Raw genomic sequence first — 25,437 nt, forward strand, 5'->3', positions numbered from 1 at the left:
ATATAAGCAGAAGAGTGCAGCAGAGATCAGAACCAGACTGAGCAATAATGGTAAAAAGTAAAAGCTTAAGGCTCTTTATCTGAATGCACACAGCATTTGTAACAAGATAGAAGAGTTGACGGCATAAATAGAAACAAACGAATATGACTTGATAGCTATTACAGAAAGACATGGTTGCAGAGTGACCAAGGCTGGGAACTGAATATTCAAGGGTATTCGACGTTCTGGAAAAATAGGCAAAAAGGTAAAGGAGGCAGGGTAGCTTTGTTAATAAAGGAAGGTATCTGTGCAGTGGTGAGTGGTGATGTAGGTGCAATAGATCGTGATGTGGGATCGGTTTGGGTGGAAGTCAGGGATAGCATGGGGAAGAAGTCACAGGTGGGAGTCATCTATCAGCCCCAGAAGAGTTGCCTCACTGTAGGACAAAGTATAAATCAGGAAATTATAGAGGCGTTGCATTATTAGTTAAGGAGTCAGTTACTGCAGTAAGGAGAGATGATATCTTGGAGGGGGCATCGAATGAAGCTTTGTGGGTAGAGCTTAGGAATAAAAAAGGGGCAACCACATTATTAGGTGTTTATTATAGACCCCCAGATAGTCAGCGAGAAATTGAGGAGCAAATATGTGCACAATTTGTGGAGATGTGTAAAAACAATAATAGGGAAAATATATTAGGTGATTTCAACTTTCCCAACATTAATTGGGATAAACATAATGTTAAGGGCTTGGATGGAGTGGATTTCTTGAAATGTGTACAGGAGAACCTTTTAGGTCAATATGTAGAGGATCCAACAAGGGACAGTGCATTGCTGGACCTAATTCTGGGGAATGAAGCCAGACAGGTAGCTGAGGTGGTGGTGGGGGAGCATTTTAGTGATAGCGACCACAACATGGTACAGTTTAAGTTTGTTATGGACAAAGAAATCGACAAGTTGCAAAAAAATGTTTTGGATTGGGGGAAAGAGTGGATTTTAGTAAAATAAGGCAGGATCTGGCCAAGGTACACTAGGAACAGTTACTTGTGGGGAAATCTACAGAGGAACAGTGTGGGGTGTTCAAAAAGGAAATGGGGAGGGTACAGGCTCAACATGTTCCCTCTCGGGTGATAGGAAGGAGTAACAAGCCCAGGGAACCATGGATGACCAGAGATCTTCAGGTTACGAAGAGAAGGAAAACAGAGGCTTTTAGCAGGTACAAGGGAAGCAAATCAGCAGAAACATTAGTGGAGTACAGACAGTGCAGGGTGGAGCTTAAGAAAGCAATTAGAAGAGCAAAGAGGGGATGTGAGAAAGCTCTGGCTGGTAAAAGTAGGGAAAATCCCAAGATATTCTATAAGTATATCAATGGGAAGAGGATAACTAGGGAAAAGAGTAGGGTCCATTAGGGACCAAGGGGGCAATCTATGGGTGGAGCCAGAGGACATCGGTATAGTGTTGAATGAATGCTTCACGTCTGTCTTCACCCAAGAGAATGAGGATGAAGCTATCAAACTCGGGGAGAGAGACTGCGAGGTTCTTAAGCAAATTGATATAGGGAGTGACAAGGTATTGGAGGTGTTGGCAGGCTTAAAAGTGAACAAATCTCCAGGTCCAGATGATTTGTGTCCCAGACTGCTGAGGGAGGCAAGGGAGGAGATTGCAGGGGCTCTGACCCAAATTTTTAATTCCTCTCTAGCCACAGGGGGGTGCCAGAGGACTGGAGAACAGCTAATGTGGTTCCGCTATTTAAGAAGGGTTGTAGAGAGAAGCCAGGGAACTACAGACCAGTGAGTCTCATGTCAGTGGTAGGGAAACTATTGGAGAAATTTCTGAAGGAGAGAATCTATTTCCACTTGGAGAAGCAAGGTTTGATCAGGGATAGTCAGCATGGCTTTGTCAGAGGGAGGTCATGCCTAACAAATTTGACTGAAAATTTTGAGGAGGTGACCAGGTGTGTAGAAGAGGGTAGTGTAGTTGATGTAGTTTATATGGATTTCAGCAAAGCCTTTGACAAGGTCCCACATGGTAGACTTATAAAGAAGGCAAATGCACATGGGATACAGGGTAATTTGATAAGGTGGCTTAGTTGTCGGAGGCAGAGGGTGATGACAGAAGGATGCTTTAGTGACTGGAAGCCAGTGTCCAGTGGCGTACCACAGGAATCTTTGCTCCGTCCCCTATTATTTGTCATTTATATAAACGACATAGATGACTATGTGGGGGGTAGGATTAGTAAGTTTGCGGATGACACAAAGATTGGCCGGGTGGTTAACAGTGAGGTTGAGTGTCTTGGGCTACAGGAAGATATAGACGGGATGGTCAAATGGGCAGATAGAATTTAACCCTGAAAAGTGAGAGGTGATACACTTTGGAAGGAGTAATTTGACAAGGAAGTATTCAATGAACGGCATGACACTAGGAAGTTCTGAGGAACAAAGGGACCTTGGCGTGTGTGTCCATAGATCTCTGAAGGCAGAGGGGCATGTTAGTGGAGTGGTGAAAAAGGCATTTGGGACACTTGCCTTTATCAATCGAGGCATAGATTACAAAAGTAGGGAGGTCATGTTGGAGTTGTTTAGAACCTTGGTGAGGCCACAGCTGGAGTACTGTGTGCAGTTCTGGTCGCCACATTATAGGAAGGATGTGATTGCACTGGAGGGGGTGCAGAGGAGATTCACCAGGATGTTGCCTGGGATGAAACATTTAAGTTATGAAGAGAGGTTGGATAGACTTGGGTTGTTTTCGTTGAAGCAGAGAAGACTGAGGGGTGACCTGATTGAGGTGTAAAGATTATGAGGGGCATGGACAGGGTGGATAGGGAGCAGCTGTTCTCCTTAGTTGAAGGGTCAGCCACAAGGGGGCATAAGTTCAAGGTGAGGGGCAGGAGGTTTAGGGGGGATGTGAGGAAAAACTTTTTTACCCAGAGGGTGGTGACGGTCTGGAATGCACTGCCTGGGAGGGTGGTGGAGGCGGGTTGCCTCACATCCTTTAAAAAAGTATCTGGACGAGCACTTGGCACGTCATAACATTCAAGGCTATGGGCCAAGTGCTGGTAAATGGGATTAGGTAGGTAGGTCAGGTGGTACTCATGTGTTGGTGCAGACGCGATGGGCCGAAGGGCCTCTTCTGCACTGAGAGTCTGTGATTCTGTGATTCTGCATGTAAGAAGGGTGCTACAATTGTCATGGGTGATTTTAATCTGCATAATGACTGGACAAATCAGATTGGCAAGACAAATTTGTAGAGTATATCAGGGATTGTTTCTGTGAGCAATACGTTGCAGAAACTTGCCAGGAACAGGCTATTTAGATCTAGTAATGTGCAATGAAGTGGGATTAATAAGCAATATCGTAGTTAAGAATCCTCTAGGGGGTAGTGATCACAACATGGTAGAATTTCAAATTAAGTTTGAGGGCGAGCAACTTGGGTCTCAAACCAGTGTCCTCAACTTAAAGGAGGGCAATTACAGAGGTATGAAGAAAGTCTATTCTCCCATCACACTTTAGACAACTCTAAGGTCAGTGGATGAGCAGTGGCAGACATTTAAAGCAGATATTTCATAACGCTCAGCAAAAATTTATCGCAGTCAAAAAGAAGGATGAGAAGGATGAACCACCTGTGGTTAACTAAGGTGGTCAAGGAGAAAATCCAATCAAAAACTAAGGCATACAAAGCGGCGAAAACTAGTAGTAGGCAGGGATTGGGAATTTTTTTTTTAAGAAACCAGCAGATGACGACTAAAAAGCTAATAAATAGGGAGAAAATTGATTATGAAAGTAAATTGGCAAGAAATATTAAAACAAACAGCAAGAGCTTCTACTATATAAAAAGAGTGGCTAAAGTGAGTGTGGGACTCTTAGAGGATGTGACTGGAGAATTGATAATGGGGAACAAGGAAATGGTAGATAATTTAAGCCAATATTAGTCTTCACGGTGGAGGACACTATAAACATCCCAAAGATATCAGATAAGCAAGGAGCTAATGGGAGGAAAGATCTTGCAACAGTCTCTATCACGAGGGACAAAGTATTTGACAAACTAATGGAACTAAAGGCAGGCAAGTCACCAGGACCTGATGGCCTGCACCAAGGGTTTTAAAGGAAGTAGCTGCAGAGATAGCGGAGGTATTAGTCGAAATATTCCAGAACTCACTGGATTCCAGGAGGGTCCCAGCGGATTGGAAAACCGCTAATGTGATGCCCCTGTTCAAGAAGGTTGGGAAAATGCTAGAGTCCATTATTAAGGATAAAATAGCAGGACATTTAGAAAAGTTTAACACAATCAAGCAGAGTCAACATGGTTTTGTGAAAGGGAAATCATGTTTGACAAATTTGCTAGAGTTCTTTGAGGATATAACAAGCATAGTTGATAAAAGGGAACTGGCAGATGTAGTGTATTTGGATTGCCAGAAGGCATTAAGGTGTCACAAAAGGTTATTGCACAAGATAGGAGCTCATGGTATTGGGGGTAATGTATTAGCATAGATTGAGGATTGGTTAGCACAAAGACAACAGAAAGTGGGGATTAATGGGTCTTCTTCAAATTGCAAAGACATAACTAGTGGAGTTCCACAAGGATCAGTCCTCGGGTCTCAATTATTTACTATCTATATTAATGACTTGGAGGAGGGGGCAGAGTGTAACATATCCAAATTTGCTGACGATACAAAAATAGATGGGAGGGCATGTTGTGTGAGGACATAAGGAATCTGCAAGGGGATATAGATAGGTTGAGTGAGTGAGCAAAAACTTGGCAGATAGAGTTTAGTGTAGGAAAGAGTGAGGACATGCCCTTTAGTAGGAAGAATCAAAAGGCAGGCTATTACTTAAATGGAAAAAGACTCCAAAAAGTGCAGCACAGAGGGATCTGGGTGATCTTGTGCATGAAACACAAAGTTAGCATGCAGGTGCAGCAAGTAATTAAGAAGGCAAATCGAATGTTGGCCTGTATTGCTAGGGGATTGGAGTTCAAAAATAGGGAAGTCTTGTTACAACTGTACAGGGTGTTGGTGAGGCCGCACCTGGAGTACCAGGATTTTGGTCCCCATATTTAAGAAAGGATATTCTGGCATTGAAGGCAGTTCAAAAGAGGTTGGTGAGGCCGCACCTGGAGTACCAGGATTTTGGTCCCCATATTTAAGAAAGGATATTCTGGCATTGAAGGCAGTTCAAAAGAGATTCACTAGGCTGACTCCTGGGATGAAGGGGTTGACTTATCAAGAACAGCTAATCAGGTTAGACATTTATTCATTAGAGTTTAGAAGAATGAGGGGTGATCTTATTGAAACGTATAAGATTCTGAGGGGGCTGGACAGGGTAGATGTTGAGAAAATGTTTCCACTAGTGGGGGAATCTCAAACTAGGAGACATAGTTACACAATAAGGGAACACTCATTTAAAACTGAGATGCGAAGGAATTTCTTCTCAGAGGGTAGTGAATGTCTGGAATTCTCTACCCAGAGAGTTGTAGAGGCTAGATCACTGAAAGTATTTAAAGAGATAGATAGATTTTTGAAATATCAGGGAGTTGAGGGCTATGAGGAGCTGGCACGAAAGAGAAGTTGAGGCCTGGCGCAGATCAGCCATGATCTTATTGAATAGCGGAGCAGGCTTGAGGGGCTGAATGGCCTACTCCTGCTCCTATTTCTTATGTTCTAATGTTCAACCTTCAAACAGTAATTTTAAAATAAAATTATTAAATGTTAGATGACATAAATGCAGAAGATAGTGTGACACAAAGTAGAACATTGCTCTCTCACTTCTGGGATCAAATTGACAGAATGAACAATTCTTCAGTTTCAGAAATCTTCCATGAACTGGAGTCAGAAACAAACCATTTCCAACTCGTTAAATTGTACTGTACAAGTATGTCAAGTAGAAGAATAGTTTTTCTAGTGGCATCCAATCTCCTAAGTGCAATAGAGATTAAACCCAGTAATTGTGAACCATGAAAAGTTAAATGCAGTATAACCTACACTGGCCATAACTGTAGTATGCCAGAGCTACAACTAAAACACTTGAAGGAAGCCATTAACTACCAATTGTTCTCATTCTTGCAACATATATCACAAGGATTCAACCAGAGTTTTATTGTTTCTCTCACAGGTTTGGTGGAACATCTGAAGATTGCAAGAGGGGGTGAGTGGATTACCACATCATCCTTTCACTTTACAGAACGGATTCAAATCTAGCCCACTCACTAATCCACAAAAGAAAATTACCTCTAATAAGCAAAGCCATTCAGACACTGCACAATGGTACAGAAATAGTGAAGTTGGGAAAGAGTTGTGGTAATTTTACTCTGCAGCAAGCTGTGCTACACATTAAATCCACCTCCCCAGCATCAACATCGCTGGTCTTGATGAACATAAAGTTGAATAATTTAACTGCGCTTCAACTCAAATGAAAAATATAGTTCCGGAAGCAAAATACTGCAGATGCTGGAAATCTGAAATAAAATTTTTAAAATGCTGGAAATACTCAGCAAGTGTGGCAGGACCTATGTACGTGAAAACTATGGCTGTTATTTTGTACCACAATAGCCATCAAGATTCAATTCGGAAGATTTGGAAAATTGTAAAAGTGATCATCTTCTCAAAATTTATCATCTAAATTCAGTTGCAAGTTTAAGTCAGGTTGGCCTCATGTTCACCTATAGGGGCTACCTAAATCAAAAGTGGAAGGTAAAAAAAAACAACAGTGAAAAACAAATGGGGTCTAGTGCAAAATAAAGCTAAGATGACTAACAAGGTTAAAAGACAAGTCTAAAGGCATTGTACCTTAATACACGGAGTAGTCGCAATAAGGTAAATGAATTAACAGCGCGAATAGATATAAACGGTTATGATATAGTTACAATTACGGAGACATGGCTGCAGGGTTACCAAGGATGGGAACTGAACATCCAGGGGTATTCAATATTTAGGAAGGACAGACAAATAGGGAAAGGAGGTGGGGTAGCATTGTTAGTAAAGGAGGAAATTAATGCAACAGTGAGGAAGGGTATTGGCTCAGAAAATCATGACGTGGAATCTGTTTGGGTGGAGAAAGGAAACACCAAGGGGCAGAAAACGTTGGTGGGTGTTGTCTATAAGCCCCTAAACAATAACGGAGATGTAAGGGAAGGCATTAAACAAGAAATTAGGGTACCCTGCAATAAGGGTACAACTGTAATCATGGGTGACTTTAATCTACATATAGATTGGACAAACCAAACTAGCAATAATACTGTGCAGGAGGATATCCTGGAGTGTGTACGCAATGGATTTTTAGACCAATACGTTGAGGAAACAACTAGAAAGCAGGCTACCCTAGACTGGGTATTGTGCAATGAGAAAGGATTAATTAAAATCTTGTTGTGCAGGGTCCCTTGGGGAAGAGCGACCATAAAATGATAGAATTGTTCATTAGGATGGAGAGTAAAGAAGTTGAATCCGAAACTAGGGTCCTGAATCTAAATAAAGGGAACCACAAGGGTATGAGGTGCGAGCTGGCAATGATGGATTGGGGAACCTTACTAAAAGGGTTGACAGTGGATAGGCAATGGCTAATATTTATGGAACGTACGCATGAATTAGAACAATTATTCATTCCTGCCTGGCGCAAAAATAAAACAGGAAAGGTGGCTCAACCATGGATTACAAAAGAAATTAGAGATAGTATTAGATCCAAAGAGGAGACATATAAAATTGCAAGAAAAAGCAGCAAGCCTGAGGATTAGGAGCAGTTTAGAATGAAGGGAAAATGGAGTATGAGAGTAAACTTGCAGGGAACATAAAAACTGACTGTAAAAGCTTCTCTAAATATGTGAAGAGAAAAAGATTAGTGAAGACAAACTTATGTCCCTTACAGTCAGAAACGGGGAATATTATAATGGGGAACAAAGAAATGGCAGAAGAACTGAACACATATTTTGTTTCTGTCTTCACAAAAGAGGCCACAAATAATTTCCGAGGAATGTTAGGGAACCAAGCGCCTAGTGAGAGGAGGGAATTGAAGAAAATCAGTATTAGTAAAAAAACGATGGTGCTAGAGAAATTAATGGGGTTAAAGGCTGAAAAATCCCCAGGGCCAAATAATCTACATCCCAGAGTATTAAAGGGAGCGGCTCTGGAAATATTGGATGCATTGGTGGTCATCCTCCAAAATTCTATAGACTCTGGAGCAGTTCCTACAGATTGGAGGGTGGAAAATGTAACCCCACTATTTAAAAAAGGAGGGAGAGAGAAAACAGAATTACAGACCAGTTAGCCTAACATCAGTAGTGGGGAACATGCTAGAGTCTATTATAAAAGACGTGGTAACAGCATACTTGGAAAGCGTTAACGGGATTAGACAAAGTCAGCATGGGTTTATGAAAGGGAAATCATGCTTAATTAATCTACTGGAGTTTTTTGAGGATGTAACTAGTAGAATAGATAAGGGAGAACCAGTAAATATGGTGTATTTGGATTTCAAGAAAGCTTTTGATAAGGCTGCACATAAGAAGCTAGTGCAAAATTAAAGCACACGGGATTGGGGGTAAAATACTGGCATGGATTGAGAATTGGTTGACAGGCCAGAAACAGAGAATGGGAACAAATGGGTCTCTTTCCGGAAGGCAGGCGTTGACTAGTGGTGTACCACAGGGATCAGTGCTTGGGCCCCAGCTATTCACGAAATACATAAATGACTTAGATAAGGAAACCAAATGCAATATTTCCAAGTTTGCTGATGACACAAAATTGGGCAGCGTTGTGAGGAGGATGCAAGGAGGCTTCAGGGCAATTTAGACAAGTTGTGTGTATGGGCAAACATATGGCAGATGCAGTATAACATGGATAAATGTAAAGTTATTAGCTTTGGTGTGAAAAACAGGAAGGCAGAGTATTATTTAAATGGTGATATATTGGGAAATATGGATGTACAAAGGGATCTGTGTGTCCTTGTACACCAGTCAATGAAAATAAATAGGCAGGTGCAGCAAGGCAAGTGGTATGTTGGCCTTCATTGCAAGAGGATTTGAGTTCAGAAGTAGGGATGTCTTACTGCAATTATACAAGGCCTTGGTGAGACCACACCTGGAGTACTGCGTGCAGTTTTGGTCTCCCTAAGAAAGGATATACTTGTCATAGAGGGAGTGCAGCGAAGGTTCACTAGGCTGATAACAGGGATGGCAGGACTGACGTATGAGGAGAGATTGGTTCGGCTGGGCCTGCATTCACTAGAGTTTAGAAGAATGAGAGGGGGTCCGATTGAAACGTATAAAATTCTAACAGGGCTAGACAGACTGGATGCAGGGAGGATGTTTCCCCTGGTTGAGGAGTCTAGAACCAGGGGCCACAGTCTCAGGGTACGGGGCAGGCCATTTAGGACTGATGAGGAAAAATTTCTTCACACAGAAGGTTGTCAACCTGTGGAATTCTTTACCACAAAAGGTTGTGGAGGCCGGGTCACTGAATATATTCAAGAAAGAAATTGATAATTTTTTGGATATTAGGGGCATCAACGGGTATGGAGAGAAAGCTGGAATATGCCATTGAGATAGAGGATCAGCCATGATCATATTGAATGGCGGAGCAGGCGTGAAGGGCCGAATGGCCTACTCCTGCTCTTGGTTTCTATGTTTATTTTCACTTTAAAAAAGTAATTATGTACAAAAGCAACTCATTCATCTCAGTTTGGATTAAGAAAATTTGGAACACAAGACATTATTTGCCCTGCTGCATTTAAATTACACGTGTGTTACGGCACAGCTGTTGGTAAATGTGGAGTTGTTCAAATCCCAAAGGGAAGCTTGAAACAACTGCTACAACTTGTTTTGCAATTTATATAAATTTTGAGATACGTGCCTTGAATTCAGTGGTCATAAGATCACCAAGTCTTAAAGATTTTAACAAAACTAGATTAAACATTTATTAACAGAAGAAATGACTTCACTCCCTTATACATATTTTTCCCCATCTCCTTTATGCATATTTTTCCCCTATGAGCACACACACACAAATACACACACCTATTACTCTATTTTACAACAAATTCCAATAACATTGATAATTATTATATCTTCCCGACATCTCAATAAGCACAAAATTACATTAATGCTCCAATGGTTCTGCTCTTTAGATGGTAAAGCTGTAAGACAGATGGAGGATAAATTACCACGATTATTGCTTTACACATGTGCCCTATTTGAATTAAGCAAGGCAGAAAACTGACGAAATCAACAGTACAATTTTTCCCTGTCAAATACAATGTTCCTTACAGTCAAAACTAAACTACACTTATTCCCAGGTGTAAACACAATACCTTACTTGTACAACATCTATGCAATACTTCATTCTGCGTCTTGTCTCACTTTCCCAAATCTTTACACCTTAACTAACTTCCTGCATATATAGTATTAACCAACCTGTATGACATGGATTTTCACATTTATGCTGCCCACAAGATAACAGTCGGTTACACAGCTGCTGACAGGACCACCCCTTAGCACTGCATCGTCGGGATACTGGTTTAGCCTTTTTACAGTAACATGTAATGGAGACCATCTTTGGGCAAGGTGGGCAAGGACCTAAATCAGAAACACAAAATACTTTTAGACTCGTGGCTAATTTTAGTGAAGTTGTGCAAAATAATTAGTCAATTCTAAATCACTTTACCAGGATGGCATAAAAGAAGACACTTATGTCCACATAAAGGCTTGAATTCTTTGTCGCAAACTTGGCCACAGGAATGAGGTACAAGCCAAGGGTCCGGTGGGGGATCTTCAACCTTTCCACAATAACAGTGATATCTTGTTGGAGTTTGAGACTGTTCATACTGGTGCCTACATTTAGGACTAAACAGGAAATTTTTTTTTGAAGAACCAAAACTATTAACTTGTGCATGCCTAAAACATAATGAAAACCATTCAACTGTTATTATATATTTTTCCAGTACTGTATGCTTTTAAAATAAACTATTACCAGCGTTTTTGTAATAAAAATAGTTTGCATTGCTGCACTCAATGTAATGGAAAAGAAGGTTATTCACTAAGACAGACTGCTTAAAAGATAAAGATGTTCTTTCAAATCACAAAAAACAACTAGCAATTTAGGCATTTCATGAGAGTGTGGAAAAATATATAATCAAATGTTAACAACAGAACTAAAAGCAAAAACAGGCCATTACATATTATATATGGGCACACTTTAAATCAAAAGGGGTAGTGTCATACTTCCCCCTATTGTTCAAATAAATAACTTCATTATCCTGGTTTGCTGACATATACACTGAAGATACCACAAAAATCTCAATTTCAGCAATCAAATTGATAGAATTATTTTTCCAAAGTGGTTGCAGTCAACATTTTTATTTCTGGACCAGCAGTTCAGGCCTATGCATAGGTTATTAAAATTCCAAGTCATCAATCACTGGTATAATTAATGAATTTTTACATCATGATGATGATTTTAGAGCAGACTTTATAAGTAAATATTTTCCAGCTAAAAGCAAGCATGCAGGTGCAGCAAGCAGTTAAGAAGGCAAATGGTATGTTGGCCTTCACTGCAAGAGGACTTGAGTACAGGAGCAAGGATGTCTTTCTGCAACTGTAGAGGGCCTTGGTGAGGCCACACCTGGAGCATTGTGTGCAGTTTTGGTCGCCTTATCTAAGAAAAGATACATTTGTCATAGAGGGAGTGCAACGATGGTTCACCGAACTGATTCCTGGCATAGCAGGATTGTCATATGAGGAGAGATTAGGCTGACTAGACCTGTATTCGCTGGAGTTTAGAAAAATGAGAGGGGGTCTCATTGAAACATATAAAATTCTGACAGGGCTGGACAAACTGGATGCAGGGATGAGGTTTTCTCTGGCTGGGGGCTCTAGAACAAGGGGTCACAATCTCAGGATACAGTTGTAGGTTGACTCTTTAATGTGGTTGACTCTTAAAAATGCCCTCTGAACAAGGGCAATAAATGCTGGCCTCACCAGTGACGCCCACATCCCACAAATGAATAAAAATAATAATAAAACAGCGAGAGTTCTGAGGAGGTAGAGCATGTGGTAGGCCATTTAGGACTGAGATGAGGAGAAACTTCTTCACCCAGGGGGTGGTGAACCTGTGGAATTCTCTACCACAGAGCACTGTGGAGGCAAAGTCACTGAATATATTTAAGAAGGAAATAGACAGATTTCTAGATTCTAAAGCCATCAAGGGGTATGGGGAGAAAGCTGGAGTATGGTGTTGAGATCGAGCAAATATCAGTGGCTTACCATGGCCAAGGATGATCTTTTTTCCCAAAATCATCATCCAACACAGAGGATACAAGAAAAATGCTGTCTTTTGCCCATTTTTGAATACATGGCATGTGAAAGATGCAGTAACAACGGAAGCAACTCCAAACCTCGAGGAAAAAAAATGAAAGTTGTATCATAAATTAATGCTTACTTGAAAAAAGACTATTTTAAAAAGATATATTTAAAGTAACTGTGCTAAGTTAGTGTCCAATATATATTTATTATATTCTTTTATCTGTTGAGCATATCCAATTTCAAAAATTCTAACTCCTAAATATTTACGATGCCATTGTAAAAATCATCCTGATTACCCTCTTTTCTGAGGAACTGTTCATTTTTAATTCACAAAATCTGAGAGCCAAGTCAGTGATCAGATGGAAAAGGCAGAAAAGAATTAATATAATTCTAGGGACAGGATTTTTACCTCAGGGAGGCGTGGCAGGCGGGCCCAGGAGTGGTCGCGAAACCGACCGTCGCCTGAGATCAGGCCTCAACCGCGATTTCACGCTGGCTGGCCAACTAACGGCTAGTCAGCATGAATCACGTGCTGCAACGTTGAGCGGCACCAGGGTGGGAGCGGGAGGGTGAGAGCGGATCTTTGCACATGTGCGTGGGTGCACACACTGAAAGCTCCCTGAAGGCACAGAGCTGCCTCAGGGTGCTGAAGATTTTTAAAAACATCAATAAAGAATTTTAAAATGTTGAAAACATGTCCTCTCATGTGACTCTGTCACATGAGCAGCGCATGTTATAAATGAGATTTCAACATTTTTATTTTATTTTTAATTACTGTTGGAAACCTCATTCTGCCTGTGGACAAGGTTCCATAAAAAAATCCAAACGCCACTTGGTCTTTTCGCCCACCCGCCAACCAAACAGTTGGACAGGCAACGAAAAATCCAATTTAATTAACTGATTAGGGACCTTAATAGGCCTCTTAATTGTCGGCGGACATGCTACCACCTCTTGCGCACACCTGCTGAGCGAAATATCACGAGAGTGCGCAATGACATTGGGATGTTCGCTCAACATCATTATGCAATTTTACTCTCGTTTGGGATAAGAGAAAAATTCTGCCCTAGGACACTTTTAAAAAAAAATTCCACATAATTGCTCCCTCAAGAATTTTAAGCAACCTACAACATTCCTAAATAAAAATATATATATGGGCTAGTCCAATCACTTTTAAAATGTCAATTGAGAGTTAACTGCTGTGACAAGGATGCGGAAGAAACATTCAGCCTGCACTTAATGGGCAGAATTTTGCCCTTGATGGGTGGGCGGGCAGCCGATAGCCCCCACCGCCAGTTTAAGTGGGCAGGCCAATTAAGGCCCGCCCAGCGTGCCGCCCGACGGGAAGCGCTCTGCGAGGGGCGGGAACTCTCCAACTGTCAGAGTGAGCTCTTTCGCGCATGCGTGCGAAAGAGTGCACATCTCCCTGAGGCAAAGTGCTGCCTCAGGGAGATCACTGAAAGGCTGTCAAATATTAAAAACAGAATAAAAAATTCATTAACATGTCCCCCTCATGTGAAAATGTCACACGAGATGGAACATGCTAATAAAGTACACAAAACCTTTATTAAACATTTTTAAGTCCGACATCAAACCTCATCCCGCCACTGGATGAGGTTTGTAAAAATAATCACTTACCCGCCTGCCCGTTGGGCCGGTGCGCCGAGCCGAAGTTCGCACGGGCCCCTCAAAATCCTGGTCAATTGGAGAGTTAATGGCCTTAACAAGGCCTTTAATTAATGGCGCGTCCGCCGACCGAAACATCGCGATGCCACGTGCTGACGTCAGGACGCTTGCACAACATCAGCACGCGACATTTTAAGCGCTGGCATGCGGACTCCGCCACCCGCACGCCAGCCAGAAGATTCAGCCCAATATCTTAAGCTATAGTTTGGATGAATAATTTGACATGTGGGTAAATTCACAAGCATTAACCCAAATCAATTCACCACACAGCACCCATCACTGTAGAGGTCAGCATATAAGTCAACCTCTGACGCCTCACAACATCCCTCCAAAGACAGGGGTCAACTTATAGACCAAGTATAAAGTGAACTGCTGGTGTGGGTGCGGGCGATTTCCATCTTTGTTGTCCGTCATGTTGGGTCTACTCTGTATGGGTGCGTTTTAAGTTCCCAATACAGCCCGTATTGCCTGCTTGATCCTTCGCACTCAGTTTATAAGGTGCCGGTGAGCAAAACATCCATTTACGAGCTGAAAAAGCAAGACTGACTACTAACGAGAGCATAGTATGTAATGGCTTAAACAGGGAGGTCAATTTATATGCCGAGTGGCCCAAATCTTCTAGTCCCCAGATCATTGGAGATGGGTCATAAGTTGAGAGATGCACGTCAGAACCCTATGCAAGTCCTGACATACAGTCACACGTGAGAACTGCCTGGGAAGTTAAAACTTCCGACGGGCTAATTACCTGCTAGTCCTGACCCTCCGTGAACATCTCTATCCTGGAGCTCAGGGCAGAGGCATGAGCCAGGTACGCAGGATAAGGTAGAAAAGACAGAATACTTACCTGAAAATGTTACTTGGTTACTTACCCAGGAAACATTAGACAGTTTCATACCTGGTCTAACAGTTGTGTAACTCAACTGGGCACCCATCCTGATCACCCCCTGGCCAGCCAACTATCCCCCTAACCACCGAACAACACCCTGACCCAACTAGCCACTCACCCACCTCCCCCCACCCCATCACCAGCCAACAGACCCATCCAGTCATTCATTCAGACTTGGACCTTTATAAACTTACCTGAATACAGCAGATGCTGTTGTAAAACAGGGGGCATGTCCTCTCCTTCCCCCAACTCTCATATGCTTGCAAGACTTACCTTGAAGTGCCTGCACTGCCCATTTCTGCTTCAGTTGAGATCAGCAGATCTCAGAAGAAATGGGCAGCATCGTTGGGCAGCGACAATGCACCCAGCCATAACTTTTGGGGCTGAAAAAAATGGGGTCATCTTATACGCTATCATAATCTTAAAATATTAAGGAATTAGTATCTGATTTTTCTGCATTAAACTCATACTTAAATCTAAAATAGTTGCGTCTCAATATACAAAATTTAATTATGAACAAGAGCTTATAATGTATTTATTAGAAGCTGAAAGATTCTACACACACTAACATTGCAGAAGTACACAAGACTGTTAAATCTCACAATAATTTGACAACCCATGTAATGCTTGATCAGGCTGCTAAATTTAAAAAGCTAATCCCACATTAGCTTCAAGTTAATGCTCTTTATTAGATTCACCATAAGGCAATACACTTACTCTAAAGATTTTTGACAATACTTACAGCCTGATTCCGCTTCACTGAGGCAATGCAGATGAGGCACGTTTGAGCTCCTGACTGAAATGCATCATTCAGATATTGCTTTGTGCGTTCCAGTTCTCTGGAAGAATCATCACCTATATAAAAAGATTAATCCATCAGATAAATATTCTAGATTTTACATTTTTTCTATTTTTAATACATTTTCATTTCCTGAGTAACAGTTTATAACTTACCATAAGACAATTAATGGAATATGTAGGCTTTCCTCCAACTTAGTTAAATTCTCATTTTTAATTCTTTAAAGATCTATGCACACTGCAACTATAACAATTTTGTTCCATATCAATATCTTAGGACAGATGAGGAGAAACTTTTCCTCAGACGGTTGTGCGACTTTGGAATTCTCTGCTTCAGAAGTGGTGGAGGCGGGGTCATTGAACACTTTTAAGGCAGAGGTAGATTGATTCCCTTGCTTGACAAGAACCTAAGGTTATCGGGCTAAGATGGGAATGTGGAAATCGAAACACAAGAACAGCAGCCATGATCTTATTGAATGGCGGAGCAGGCTCGAGGGGCCAAATGGTCTACTCCTGTTCCTATTTCTTATGTTATCAGCAGTTATAATATAAATGCAGCCTGAATCCAACCAGGGACGAACCTGACACCAGAGCAAAGTGCAGCAACAATCCCTGGTGGTGAATGAACTTCACTCTAGGGTGGAATCAATTTGGGCCTTTTTATATAATTTTATCCTACTTAAGTTCAGAACCAGAGCAAGGTCAAAACTGCTTTGCACAAATGCCAAAGTTTTTGTGAATACACAAATGTAATATTCCACTGATGCAGCAATCATAAAATTGTACTATTTTGCAATTTAATTGTACAGTTTTCTGCCCAAATCAACATATAGTTAGTCTCATAGTTAGAGGAGGCCATCTAACTGCTGCTACTTGAATGTCTCCAGAATTTTTGCATCTTCTACTTTATCTGGAATGATGATATGGATGATCAGTCTTAGCATGGAAAAAAAACGCTGCATGGCATAAGCCTTGAACTTGCATTTTATCAGTGGGTACCTCTGCACCTTAGTTTGCCTTTGTGATTTACTTGAGAACAGGTTCAGATTAACCTTTCTATTCCATTTGGTATCTATATTTATATATATCTTTATAATGGGCCATAACTTCTTCAAAGTGACAATCAGCGTCGGATTACCACCACGATGGGCAATAAACGCTGGCCCAACCAGCGAAGCCCACATCCCGTGAATGAATTTTTAAAAAACTGAACTGGACTGGCCATATAAATACTGTGGCTACAAGAGCAGGTCAGGGTCTAGGGGTCCTGTGACAAGTAACTCACCTCCTGACTCCCCAAAACCTGTCCACCATCTACAAGGCACAAATCAGGAGTGTGATGGAATACTCCCACTTGCTTGGATGAGTGCAGCTCCAACACTCAAGAAGCTTGACACCATCCAGGGCAAAGCAGCCCACTTGATTGGCACCACATCCACAAACATTCACTCCCTCCACCACCGACACACAATGGCAGCAGTGTGCACCATCTACAAGATGCACTGCAGGAATTCACCGAGGCTCCTTAGACAGCACCTTCCAAACCCACGGCCACTACCATCTAGAAGGACAAGGGCAGCAGGGACCATGGGAACACCACTACCTGGAAGTTCCCCTCCGAGTCACTCACCACCCTGACTTGGAAATATATCATCATTCCTTCACTGTCACTGAGTTAAAATCCTGGTCTTCCCTTCCTAACAGCATTGTGGGTGTACCTACACCACATGGACGGCAGCAGTTCAAGAAAGCAGCTCACGACCACCTTCTCAAGGGCAATTCGGGATGGGTAGTAAAAGCTGGCCCAGCCAGCAAAGCCAACATCCCATGAATGAATTTTAAAAATCGTAGTGTAGTTACAGCATAGGAAAAGGCCATTCAGCCCATCATGTCTCTGCTGGCTCTCTGAAAGAGGAATTTACTTAGTATCACTTCCTATAGCCCTACAGTCTTCTTTTCCAGATAATCCAATTTCCTCTTGAATGCCTCAATTAAACCAGCCTCTACCACACTCTCAGACAGTGCATTCCAGAGACTAACCACTCACTGCATGAAAATGCTTTTCCTCATGCCGCCATTGCTTGTTACTTTAAATCTGTGCCCTTTGATCCCCAATCCTTCCAGCAATGTGAACAGTTTCTCCCCATCTACTTTGTTGGTTGCTGTTCTGTAATGACTGGACACCGTCAAAGTTATGACTACTATCATATCAGAATTCTTGCAGTCTTTCCAAATGTGAGTTTGACACATTAAAAATCTCTCATATTTTTCTCCAATGTGCAAGACCTAGAACTTGTCTATTTTGAATTTCATCTACAATCATCTCTGTGCAAATGTTGCATAGGTCATTCTGCAACTCTTTGGCTGCATCGTCACTCCAATGCAACCCAATAATTTGCTATCTTGAGTAAATACTTTACAGATCATCTATGCGATTAGAAAGTAGAGACTCAGCTCCAATCCCTTGGTCCTCTATTCAAGACATTTAACCACCCATATCACTTCCATACATATTACCTACCGTTTCCTCTTGCAACCAATTTTTTATCCATCTCTAGGTTTTACTAATAATATTCACTGCTTTAAATTTGTGCTGCAACATTTCATGTGCATTTTACTGAAATCTTTCTAGGACAGGATCTCAAGACTTTCCAATATCCAAACAAAATATTTAGGTGTATTGCACATTTTAGAAAATACTTAATTTACAGAGGATAATATTACCAACGTGATGTGAATACGTTGTAAATGTTGAGGCAACAATTTTCCCTCGCTGGCCTTCAAAATCCTCCTCTCCTTCTTCTTCTGAGGAAGTGTCCTCATCAGCAAACCTTTGGGCTACTGCCTGATTGGCCTTACGAATTTCTTCAAATTTTTTCAGTGATGACAGCTCTGTTGCAAACAGTTACATAAATATTACAATTAGATAAATTGAAAGCAGCTGTTTCAATCACTAACTGTAAAATTCCTCAACATCTGATAGACTACAGGTGATTTCGCAAGCACTTGCACACAAATATAGATAGCTACAATAAAGACAGAGACAAGAGAATATAAATGTGAAAGGAATTATAACCTGTATTAGAAATATAAGCAACTGGAAAAAGCCATTTGGAATTATAACCTGTATAAGAAATATAAGCAACTGGAAAAAGCCATTTGACCCAAAAATCTTGACCTTTTTTGATGAATTTCAACCTTTGGGTAAGAACTACCCCACTTAGTACCTTCGATCGCGCCACATAAGCCACTCGTTGAAGCTTCGAAAAATCCTTCCAAAAACTTAATTCGCTGAGTATAAAATGTGAACTGCCAGTGTTGGTGTAGGCAGTTTGAAAACATTTTGAAAAGTGAAAATAAACAAACACCAGTAATTCAAATTAAATCAATGCATCTCATTTTAGTTAGTGAAACAATTCTACATGGATATTTTGAACAAATCATAATCTTGTAAAAACCGTCAAATTCATCATCTACGGCATTCAACATAGAGTTCATCCTGAGTCACTGACTATGGCATCCCACTTAAGGATCCCAGTTTGGATCAGATGTGGTGCTTTTGGTTTTATAATCACCCCCCTCCCAACCACCGAATTGGATATTCCACATTTTTTTTTTGAAAAATCTGAACCTTGGATTGCTAGGCATATCAAAATTCATGGACGTTTCATCCATGTTGCTGATGTGATATGATGGTCACTTTTGTTTTTGCCACAATCTGATGAATCGCTGGAAACTGGTAATTTTGGTATTGAGGTCACTTGGTACTCTCTGAACAACCTTGGTCATCAGCTGCAACGTTGGACATTTTTGTTCCATAAAGCAGCTATACCAATTAGCTGCTCTGAAATCAATGCTGCACTCAGGGTTTGATTTGGCCCATTTAAGTGCATATATACGCACTGCATTTTTGGTGACAATGTAACCATTCAAATGATTTTCAAGGACTCATTCTGATACATGCTTTTCAAGATCAACCAGTCCCTGTTCAGTGGCTGGTCCCTGTTCTGATGGCACATTTGGTCTTGGACATCTTCAAGGCAGATTCCTCCTTCTTCCATTCTGCATCAGTTTTTCACGAACACCAAATTCCCTTGCTGCAGCACAGTTATTTGATGAGTTAGCAATGGCTACAACTTTAAGCTTGAAACCTGCTCTGAAAGCTATTCTTTTTGCAGAGGGATCCATTTCTGTTTGTCAGTCACCATGTGCAGTTTGCAGCGTGTAGGTTTCTTAAACTCTCTCACATTTTCTTGACCACACAAACCATATCGCCTGCTTGATCCCATGCACCAACTTATTAGGCAAGGATAATCCTAAACATGTAATTCTGAGATGAAAAATTGAGCCCAACTTCTAATGCGAGTCTAACACTAAGAATGGATATAATTAGCTGAAAAATGGGGATGAGGGGGGTCGAATTATTAGCTAAACTTGCATTTTGATGCCAAAAAAAGGATTGAATTATATACTGGAATTTATAGTATCCATAGCAACAGCATCAACGCATTTTTTAAAATGGGTTTACAAGGTTGTAACACACTGACAATTTTCCTGTGCTTCTCCCTCTTTAAAAAACAAAATCACAGACACAAAATCTTGAAGAATTAATTTTTAAAAATTGTGCCCAATAAATAGACACAATCAATATAATCTTCTCAGCCACTAACAATTAAATTAATAATTCAGCCACAATAATTAAATTTATATTTAAATGACAATGCAACATTATCTGTAAAATTATTTGTTTTCTTGATTTCAGGGGTTTTGCACTTAATGCTCAGGCCGGTCTCCCTCAAAGAAAAACACACTCCAGATTTTGAGCTTGTACTAACAGAATTCCACATCGTTCCCCTCCGAAACAGATGACAACATCTGGCTTCCACGCATATGCAATAAAATGCAGAAATTTAGAAGCTGCTGTCAGTCATTTCTTGTTCTTCTGAAGGACATACTGTTGACTTTCCCATGGACAGAAGTCTGTAGAGGTCACTAAATTGACGAGAACTTCCACATTTACTCTGTAACATTCCCCTTAGAAAAAACTGTGTACACACCTAAGACTAGGTTATTAATATCTAACAAGTAAAGCAGTGGTCCTAAAGTTCAGAACTCTGGCAGCACGCTAACAACCCCCACCCACCTCCACCCTGGGGAGCGCCACTGTATCCCTTTCTCCAGTCTGAAAAAAAAGTTCACTGCTATTCTCTGTTCCCTGTCACTCAACCAACTTCATACTACGCTGCCACTGTCTGTTTTATTCCATGGGTTTCAACTTTGCTGGAAAGTCTATTATGTGGCATTTCAGCAAACAGCATTTGAAAGTCCATATACAAGTCAACTGCATTATCCTCATCAACCCTGTTACCTAATCAAAAGATGAAACTCTGCTAGCTTTCCTTAATTAATCCAGACTCACCCAAGCAACTGTTAATTTTGTCCCCGATTTTCATTTCTAAAAGCTTTTCCACCATTGAGGTTAAACTGTGTGTCCTGTTGATGCTTATACCCTTTTTTGAATAAAGTGCAACATTTGCAACACTCAGGTCACCAAGGTTTCTTTTGCCAATAGCCTTATATCGGGATGGCCAACCTATGACTCGCAAGCTGCATGAGGCTCTTTGACACAGAGTGCGGTTCATTCCTTGTGCTGCGAAACCAGTTAACTCACACATTGATGGGTGGTAAATAGCCAGGTACAGCTTCAACTTTACAGGAGAGAACTGGAGAGCAGCAACAGCACTGGGAGGAGGGAGGGAGGAGGATTAAGATCAATAATTCGTTCCAGCACTGTTGCGAGATTTCTTTTGTAGTTTCCCCCTGTCCTGGATAGGGCCACGTGACCCTTACTACCCTTTTCTCCAGCTCCCTAAAACACCCCCTCACTGCTGACCCTCCAACTTGCGGCTTCTGTCTGGAAAGGGGAGAAACAGCTTAATACAGAACAAGATTGTAAAAATCTACTGTATTGGGACACAGCTACTCTGATTCAAATTTGTTGTTCAGTAGGCGGTTACAGCTTTTTTTGCCCCAAAGTAAAATCAATCCTTTTTTTTTTAAACTCAACTAATTTTCTACATTAGAAGAGCAAGGCTACAAAAGTCAGTTAAGCAGTGAGCATGTGCTAGCCACGATGAGTGTCAGTGAAGCAGATTTATTTTTGCTACAATCTGCACAGTGTGTGAAGGAAACCTAGAAGATGAGAGGGAAAAGCTGTGTGAAAGAAGTCTGGAAGGTTGGAGAGGAAAAAAACTTTAGGTTTCCTCACAGAAGTGTGTGCAATAAAATAAAATAAAAATGTGTCTACAAAGGTTGTCCGTGTCTTGCGGCTCTCGAATGTCCAAAGATTACTGTATGCAGCTCTCAGGTTTGGCCACCCCTGCTTATATCTATTACCATCTGGTTATCCACCTTTCTGCCATTACTAGAAGTTTCTCTATTTATTCTATCTAAACTCTCCACGATTTTAAACACATCTATGAAATCTACTCTAAGAACAACCCCAGCTTCTCCAGTCTATCCATGTAACTATAATCCGTCATCTCTGGAACCCTTCTGAAAGAACCAGTATAACCTCTGCAGTCTAGAATGCTTGGGACCAAGTCATTTCCAGATTTCAGAATTTTTTGGATTATAGAATGCCAACCCACAAGTGTGAGAACCAGAAAAAAACAACCATAAAACAGTATAAATAAATAATGAAAATTGCTTTACTCATCCAAATACCATATATTCCTCGTTTCTGCTCCCAAAATACTTTTCTGAAATGATGCCCTGGGTCTGCTCAAAAAAGATCCCTGGCGCTTCTGAACAATAGATTTCCGGACTGGAGAGGTTACAGTGTATGGATATTTTCAATAAGATTTATAGCTATTTAGTAAACGTTAGTTAGAAAGCCTTGATATGTGAGGCAGTTTCATTAAATTACTTTACACCGGATAATTTACCATTACTTATATCGGGCTGACCCCCTGACCAGCTGCTGCTCGAGCCTCTGCCATTCGCCCGCCTGTCACCTCCTCCGCCAGCCTCGGCTTCTCTTACGGATCCAGCCACTTGACTGCCACCACTTTTACCCCGTCCACGTCCCCGGCCCCGACCTGCCTGCCGCCAAGCAGGCTCCATAGCCTCTCTCTCTCCGCCGGGAACCGGCGCCGCGACAAACTGTCGCCCACAGCCCGGGCCGCCTGGACTCTCACTACGCATGCGTTGCACAGACACACGTCCACAATTCACTACGCATGCGTACCGGAAGCGGCTGTCCTCTGGGATTTGTAGTTTCCGTCACTCGTGAGGCCCCGCCCCCTGAACAACAACAACCACCTATATTTATATGGCGCCTGAGACGAATGATTCGAAACCCCATCAAGGCGTTTCACAGGAACATTATAAAGCCAAGTATGACACCGAGACACAAAGAGGATACTATAGGGCCGATGACCAAAATCTTGATCAAAGATGCAGATGGCCAGGACTATAGATAAAAGCAAAATACTCATAGGGACGTTAACTCCGATTCTCTCTCCACAGATCGTGTCAGACGTGCTGAGTTTTTCCAGTATTTTCTGTTTTTATGCCAGGAATATAGAGGTGGATAGTGAGGAGCTCCCCAGGAAGCTGACTGCGCAGAAATCATCCTGCAGGCAATTTCACAAGCAGAAGTCTAACTGAAGGCTGGGTGGGTGCAGCTTGAACAACTACCCCTTATTTTATGGGATTTTGCCATAATTGAGCCCACTGTCCTGGCCAGGATGCTATTTTTCCTATAATTCAGACCTTTAAGTCTCACACATGCGTAGTAGCCGCTCTGTTTGCTTGTACCCTGTCGAAGCTCTGGGAACACCCCCAACGCTCAGAACTCTGGCAGCACCCCCATTCTTCTGGACCCCGCGCCCCGTGCCAGGGCGTCGCTTAAGTTTGTCAACACTGGGTCGATGTCACATGCCCCCAGGGCTGTGTGGTTTCATAACTGGACAATCATGGTTACATGGTGTCCAGCTTTGCTGGCTGCTCTTTTCCAACAGTTATTGCATCCCATGGAGGCAATAGATCAGAATAATGGAGTTGTCAACAGTGTTGAATGTGGCAGAGAAGTCGAGGAGGAACTGCAAGCCCTCATGGATGTTAGACTTGATTTTGACCATGCTAGATTGAAGAGCTCAAAGAATGAGTGCCTGAACCACTTCGATGTTTAATTCTTCTTAATTAGATGTTTATGATATGCTTTTAATATTCTTGATGAAAAAGGTGAGTTGGAGAAATACCATTATTAACCAGTTCTGGCTATTGAAGATAAAAAAAATCATATAGTGGCACATGATGCTTTCCAGAAAGCCAGAGGACAGTGACAGGTGATCCCTGTTCGAATCTTCAATCTCAACGTTTACCTCCATATTGGTAGGAAGTGGCACAATCTAGTTTAAGGGAGGGTCTGGCCAGTGACACTGAACTTGAGGAAATATCCAACATAAATAGCCAGAAATATCAAACTCTTCACTCAATCAGGTGCCTCAGGAGTGTACTGTTCAACCCTGAGCAGTTATTTTATGTGACCTGCCATTGGGACAACAGTTGTCCACTCAATGGCATTACTTGGTTACACTTCTATTTCCTCATTACTTTTGAAACTCAAGTCCTTATCATCTCAAGAATTTGCTATGTGGTTGATAGGAAGAACACTAGACGTTGCGTAGATATCAATGGACTGGTCAGGTGAGTAGAAAAATGCAGGGATGAGAAACTTCTGCCATTTGGCAGAATTCTGACTGTTACATAATGGATTCCGCCCTCTTAATTCTTTTCCGACCTCTGCCTACCTTTGGCCACTGCATCCTTCAACAAGGCCAAAGCCGTGAGATGAGAGTCTCAGAAAGCCTGGAAAATATCTGCCGATAACAAGGCTGGAAGCAGATTCGGGAGAGCTGTCACTCATTCCACTGAGATGGCGCACTCTGCTACTGGCCAATGGTGAAGCTACGGGGCTCGTCAGGCCCAGGGGATGGGGTGGGAAGCAGCAGAGCCCAACGATGGAATCATCCCAGATTTGCACTAAGTGCGGTAGTGGGCGGGGAAAAGGACGTTTTACCTGCCAGCCACAATGGCGGCTTTTTGCGCCATATCGTCCCATTCCCGGTGCGTCCCACCCCATTAATAATGCATTCACGGGGAACATGCCAGCTCGCTGGCAGGCGAGCTCAGACTTGCCCGCCATGTCATGACCTCAGTGCTTCCTCACTCCGGGCATTATATTTAAAGTGCACCAGAGTGCATGCCAACTTCATGGGCAGAATTTTCTGGATGATGTGCGGGTGGCAGGTCCCGTACGTCACCGCTTAAAATGGCATGTGCTGACGTCGGGCGAGCGTCCCGATGTCACCGCGTGCCATCGCGATATTTAGCTGGGCGGGCACGCGATGACGTGCGACGCGTGCCTGCCATTAATTAAAGGGCTTGTCAAGGCCCTTAACTCAGCAATCAACGCCAATTTTAAGGCGCCTGTGCGATCTTCGGTAGGCTGTAAGTAAGTGACTTTTTAACAAAACTCATCCACGGGCGGGATATGTGGGCTCAGTGGGGTTGTCACTGTTTTATCTGAAGTATTTATTGCAGCAAGTATTTTAAGCTTGCCTGTGTTATCGGTAGCAGTTCAGATCGATTTCCAGGAGCTTTCTCTGTATTTTGAAGCTTCAGCTCAGCACTCTGCAGTCAGGAATCTATCGGGCCTGCAGCTTTCCGGAGACCTCCATTTAGCCTGGGTATGGGTTCTGACATCTCCACTGGAGGCAACTCCTCTGAGGACGAAGAAAGGGCTAGAAT

General features: G+C 42.0%; 1 protein-coding gene across 1 annotated transcript in view; it reads right to left on the reverse strand.

Moving 5' to 3' along the window:
• Positions 1–22,839, reverse strand: part of nfxl1 (nuclear transcription factor, X-box binding-like 1) — a 221,529-nt gene extending 198,690 nt beyond the window's left edge. Inside the window, exons 1-6 of the mRNA XM_078547444.1 lie at positions 22,569–22,839; positions 18,346–18,513; positions 15,566–15,678; positions 12,216–12,346; positions 10,618–10,796; positions 10,368–10,529 (exon numbers count right to left, since the gene is read on the reverse strand). Coding sequence (XP_078403570.1) covers positions 10,368–10,529; positions 10,618–10,796; positions 12,216–12,346; positions 15,566–15,678; positions 18,346–18,513; positions 22,569–22,827 — 1,012 coding nt within the window. The 5' untranslated portion in view covers positions 22,828–22,839. The remainder of the gene's footprint in view (positions 1–10,367; positions 10,530–10,617; positions 10,797–12,215; positions 12,347–15,565; positions 15,679–18,345; positions 18,514–22,568) is intronic.
• Between the last annotated feature and the right edge of the window lie 2,598 nt (positions 22,840–25,437).

The sequence above is a fragment of the Cetorhinus maximus genome, chromosome 1 (assembly GCF_964194155.1).
Source record: "Cetorhinus maximus chromosome 1, sCetMax3.hap1.1, whole genome shotgun sequence".
In the NCBI taxonomy this organism is placed as follows: Eukaryota; Metazoa; Chordata; class Chondrichthyes; order Lamniformes; family Cetorhinidae; genus Cetorhinus; species Cetorhinus maximus.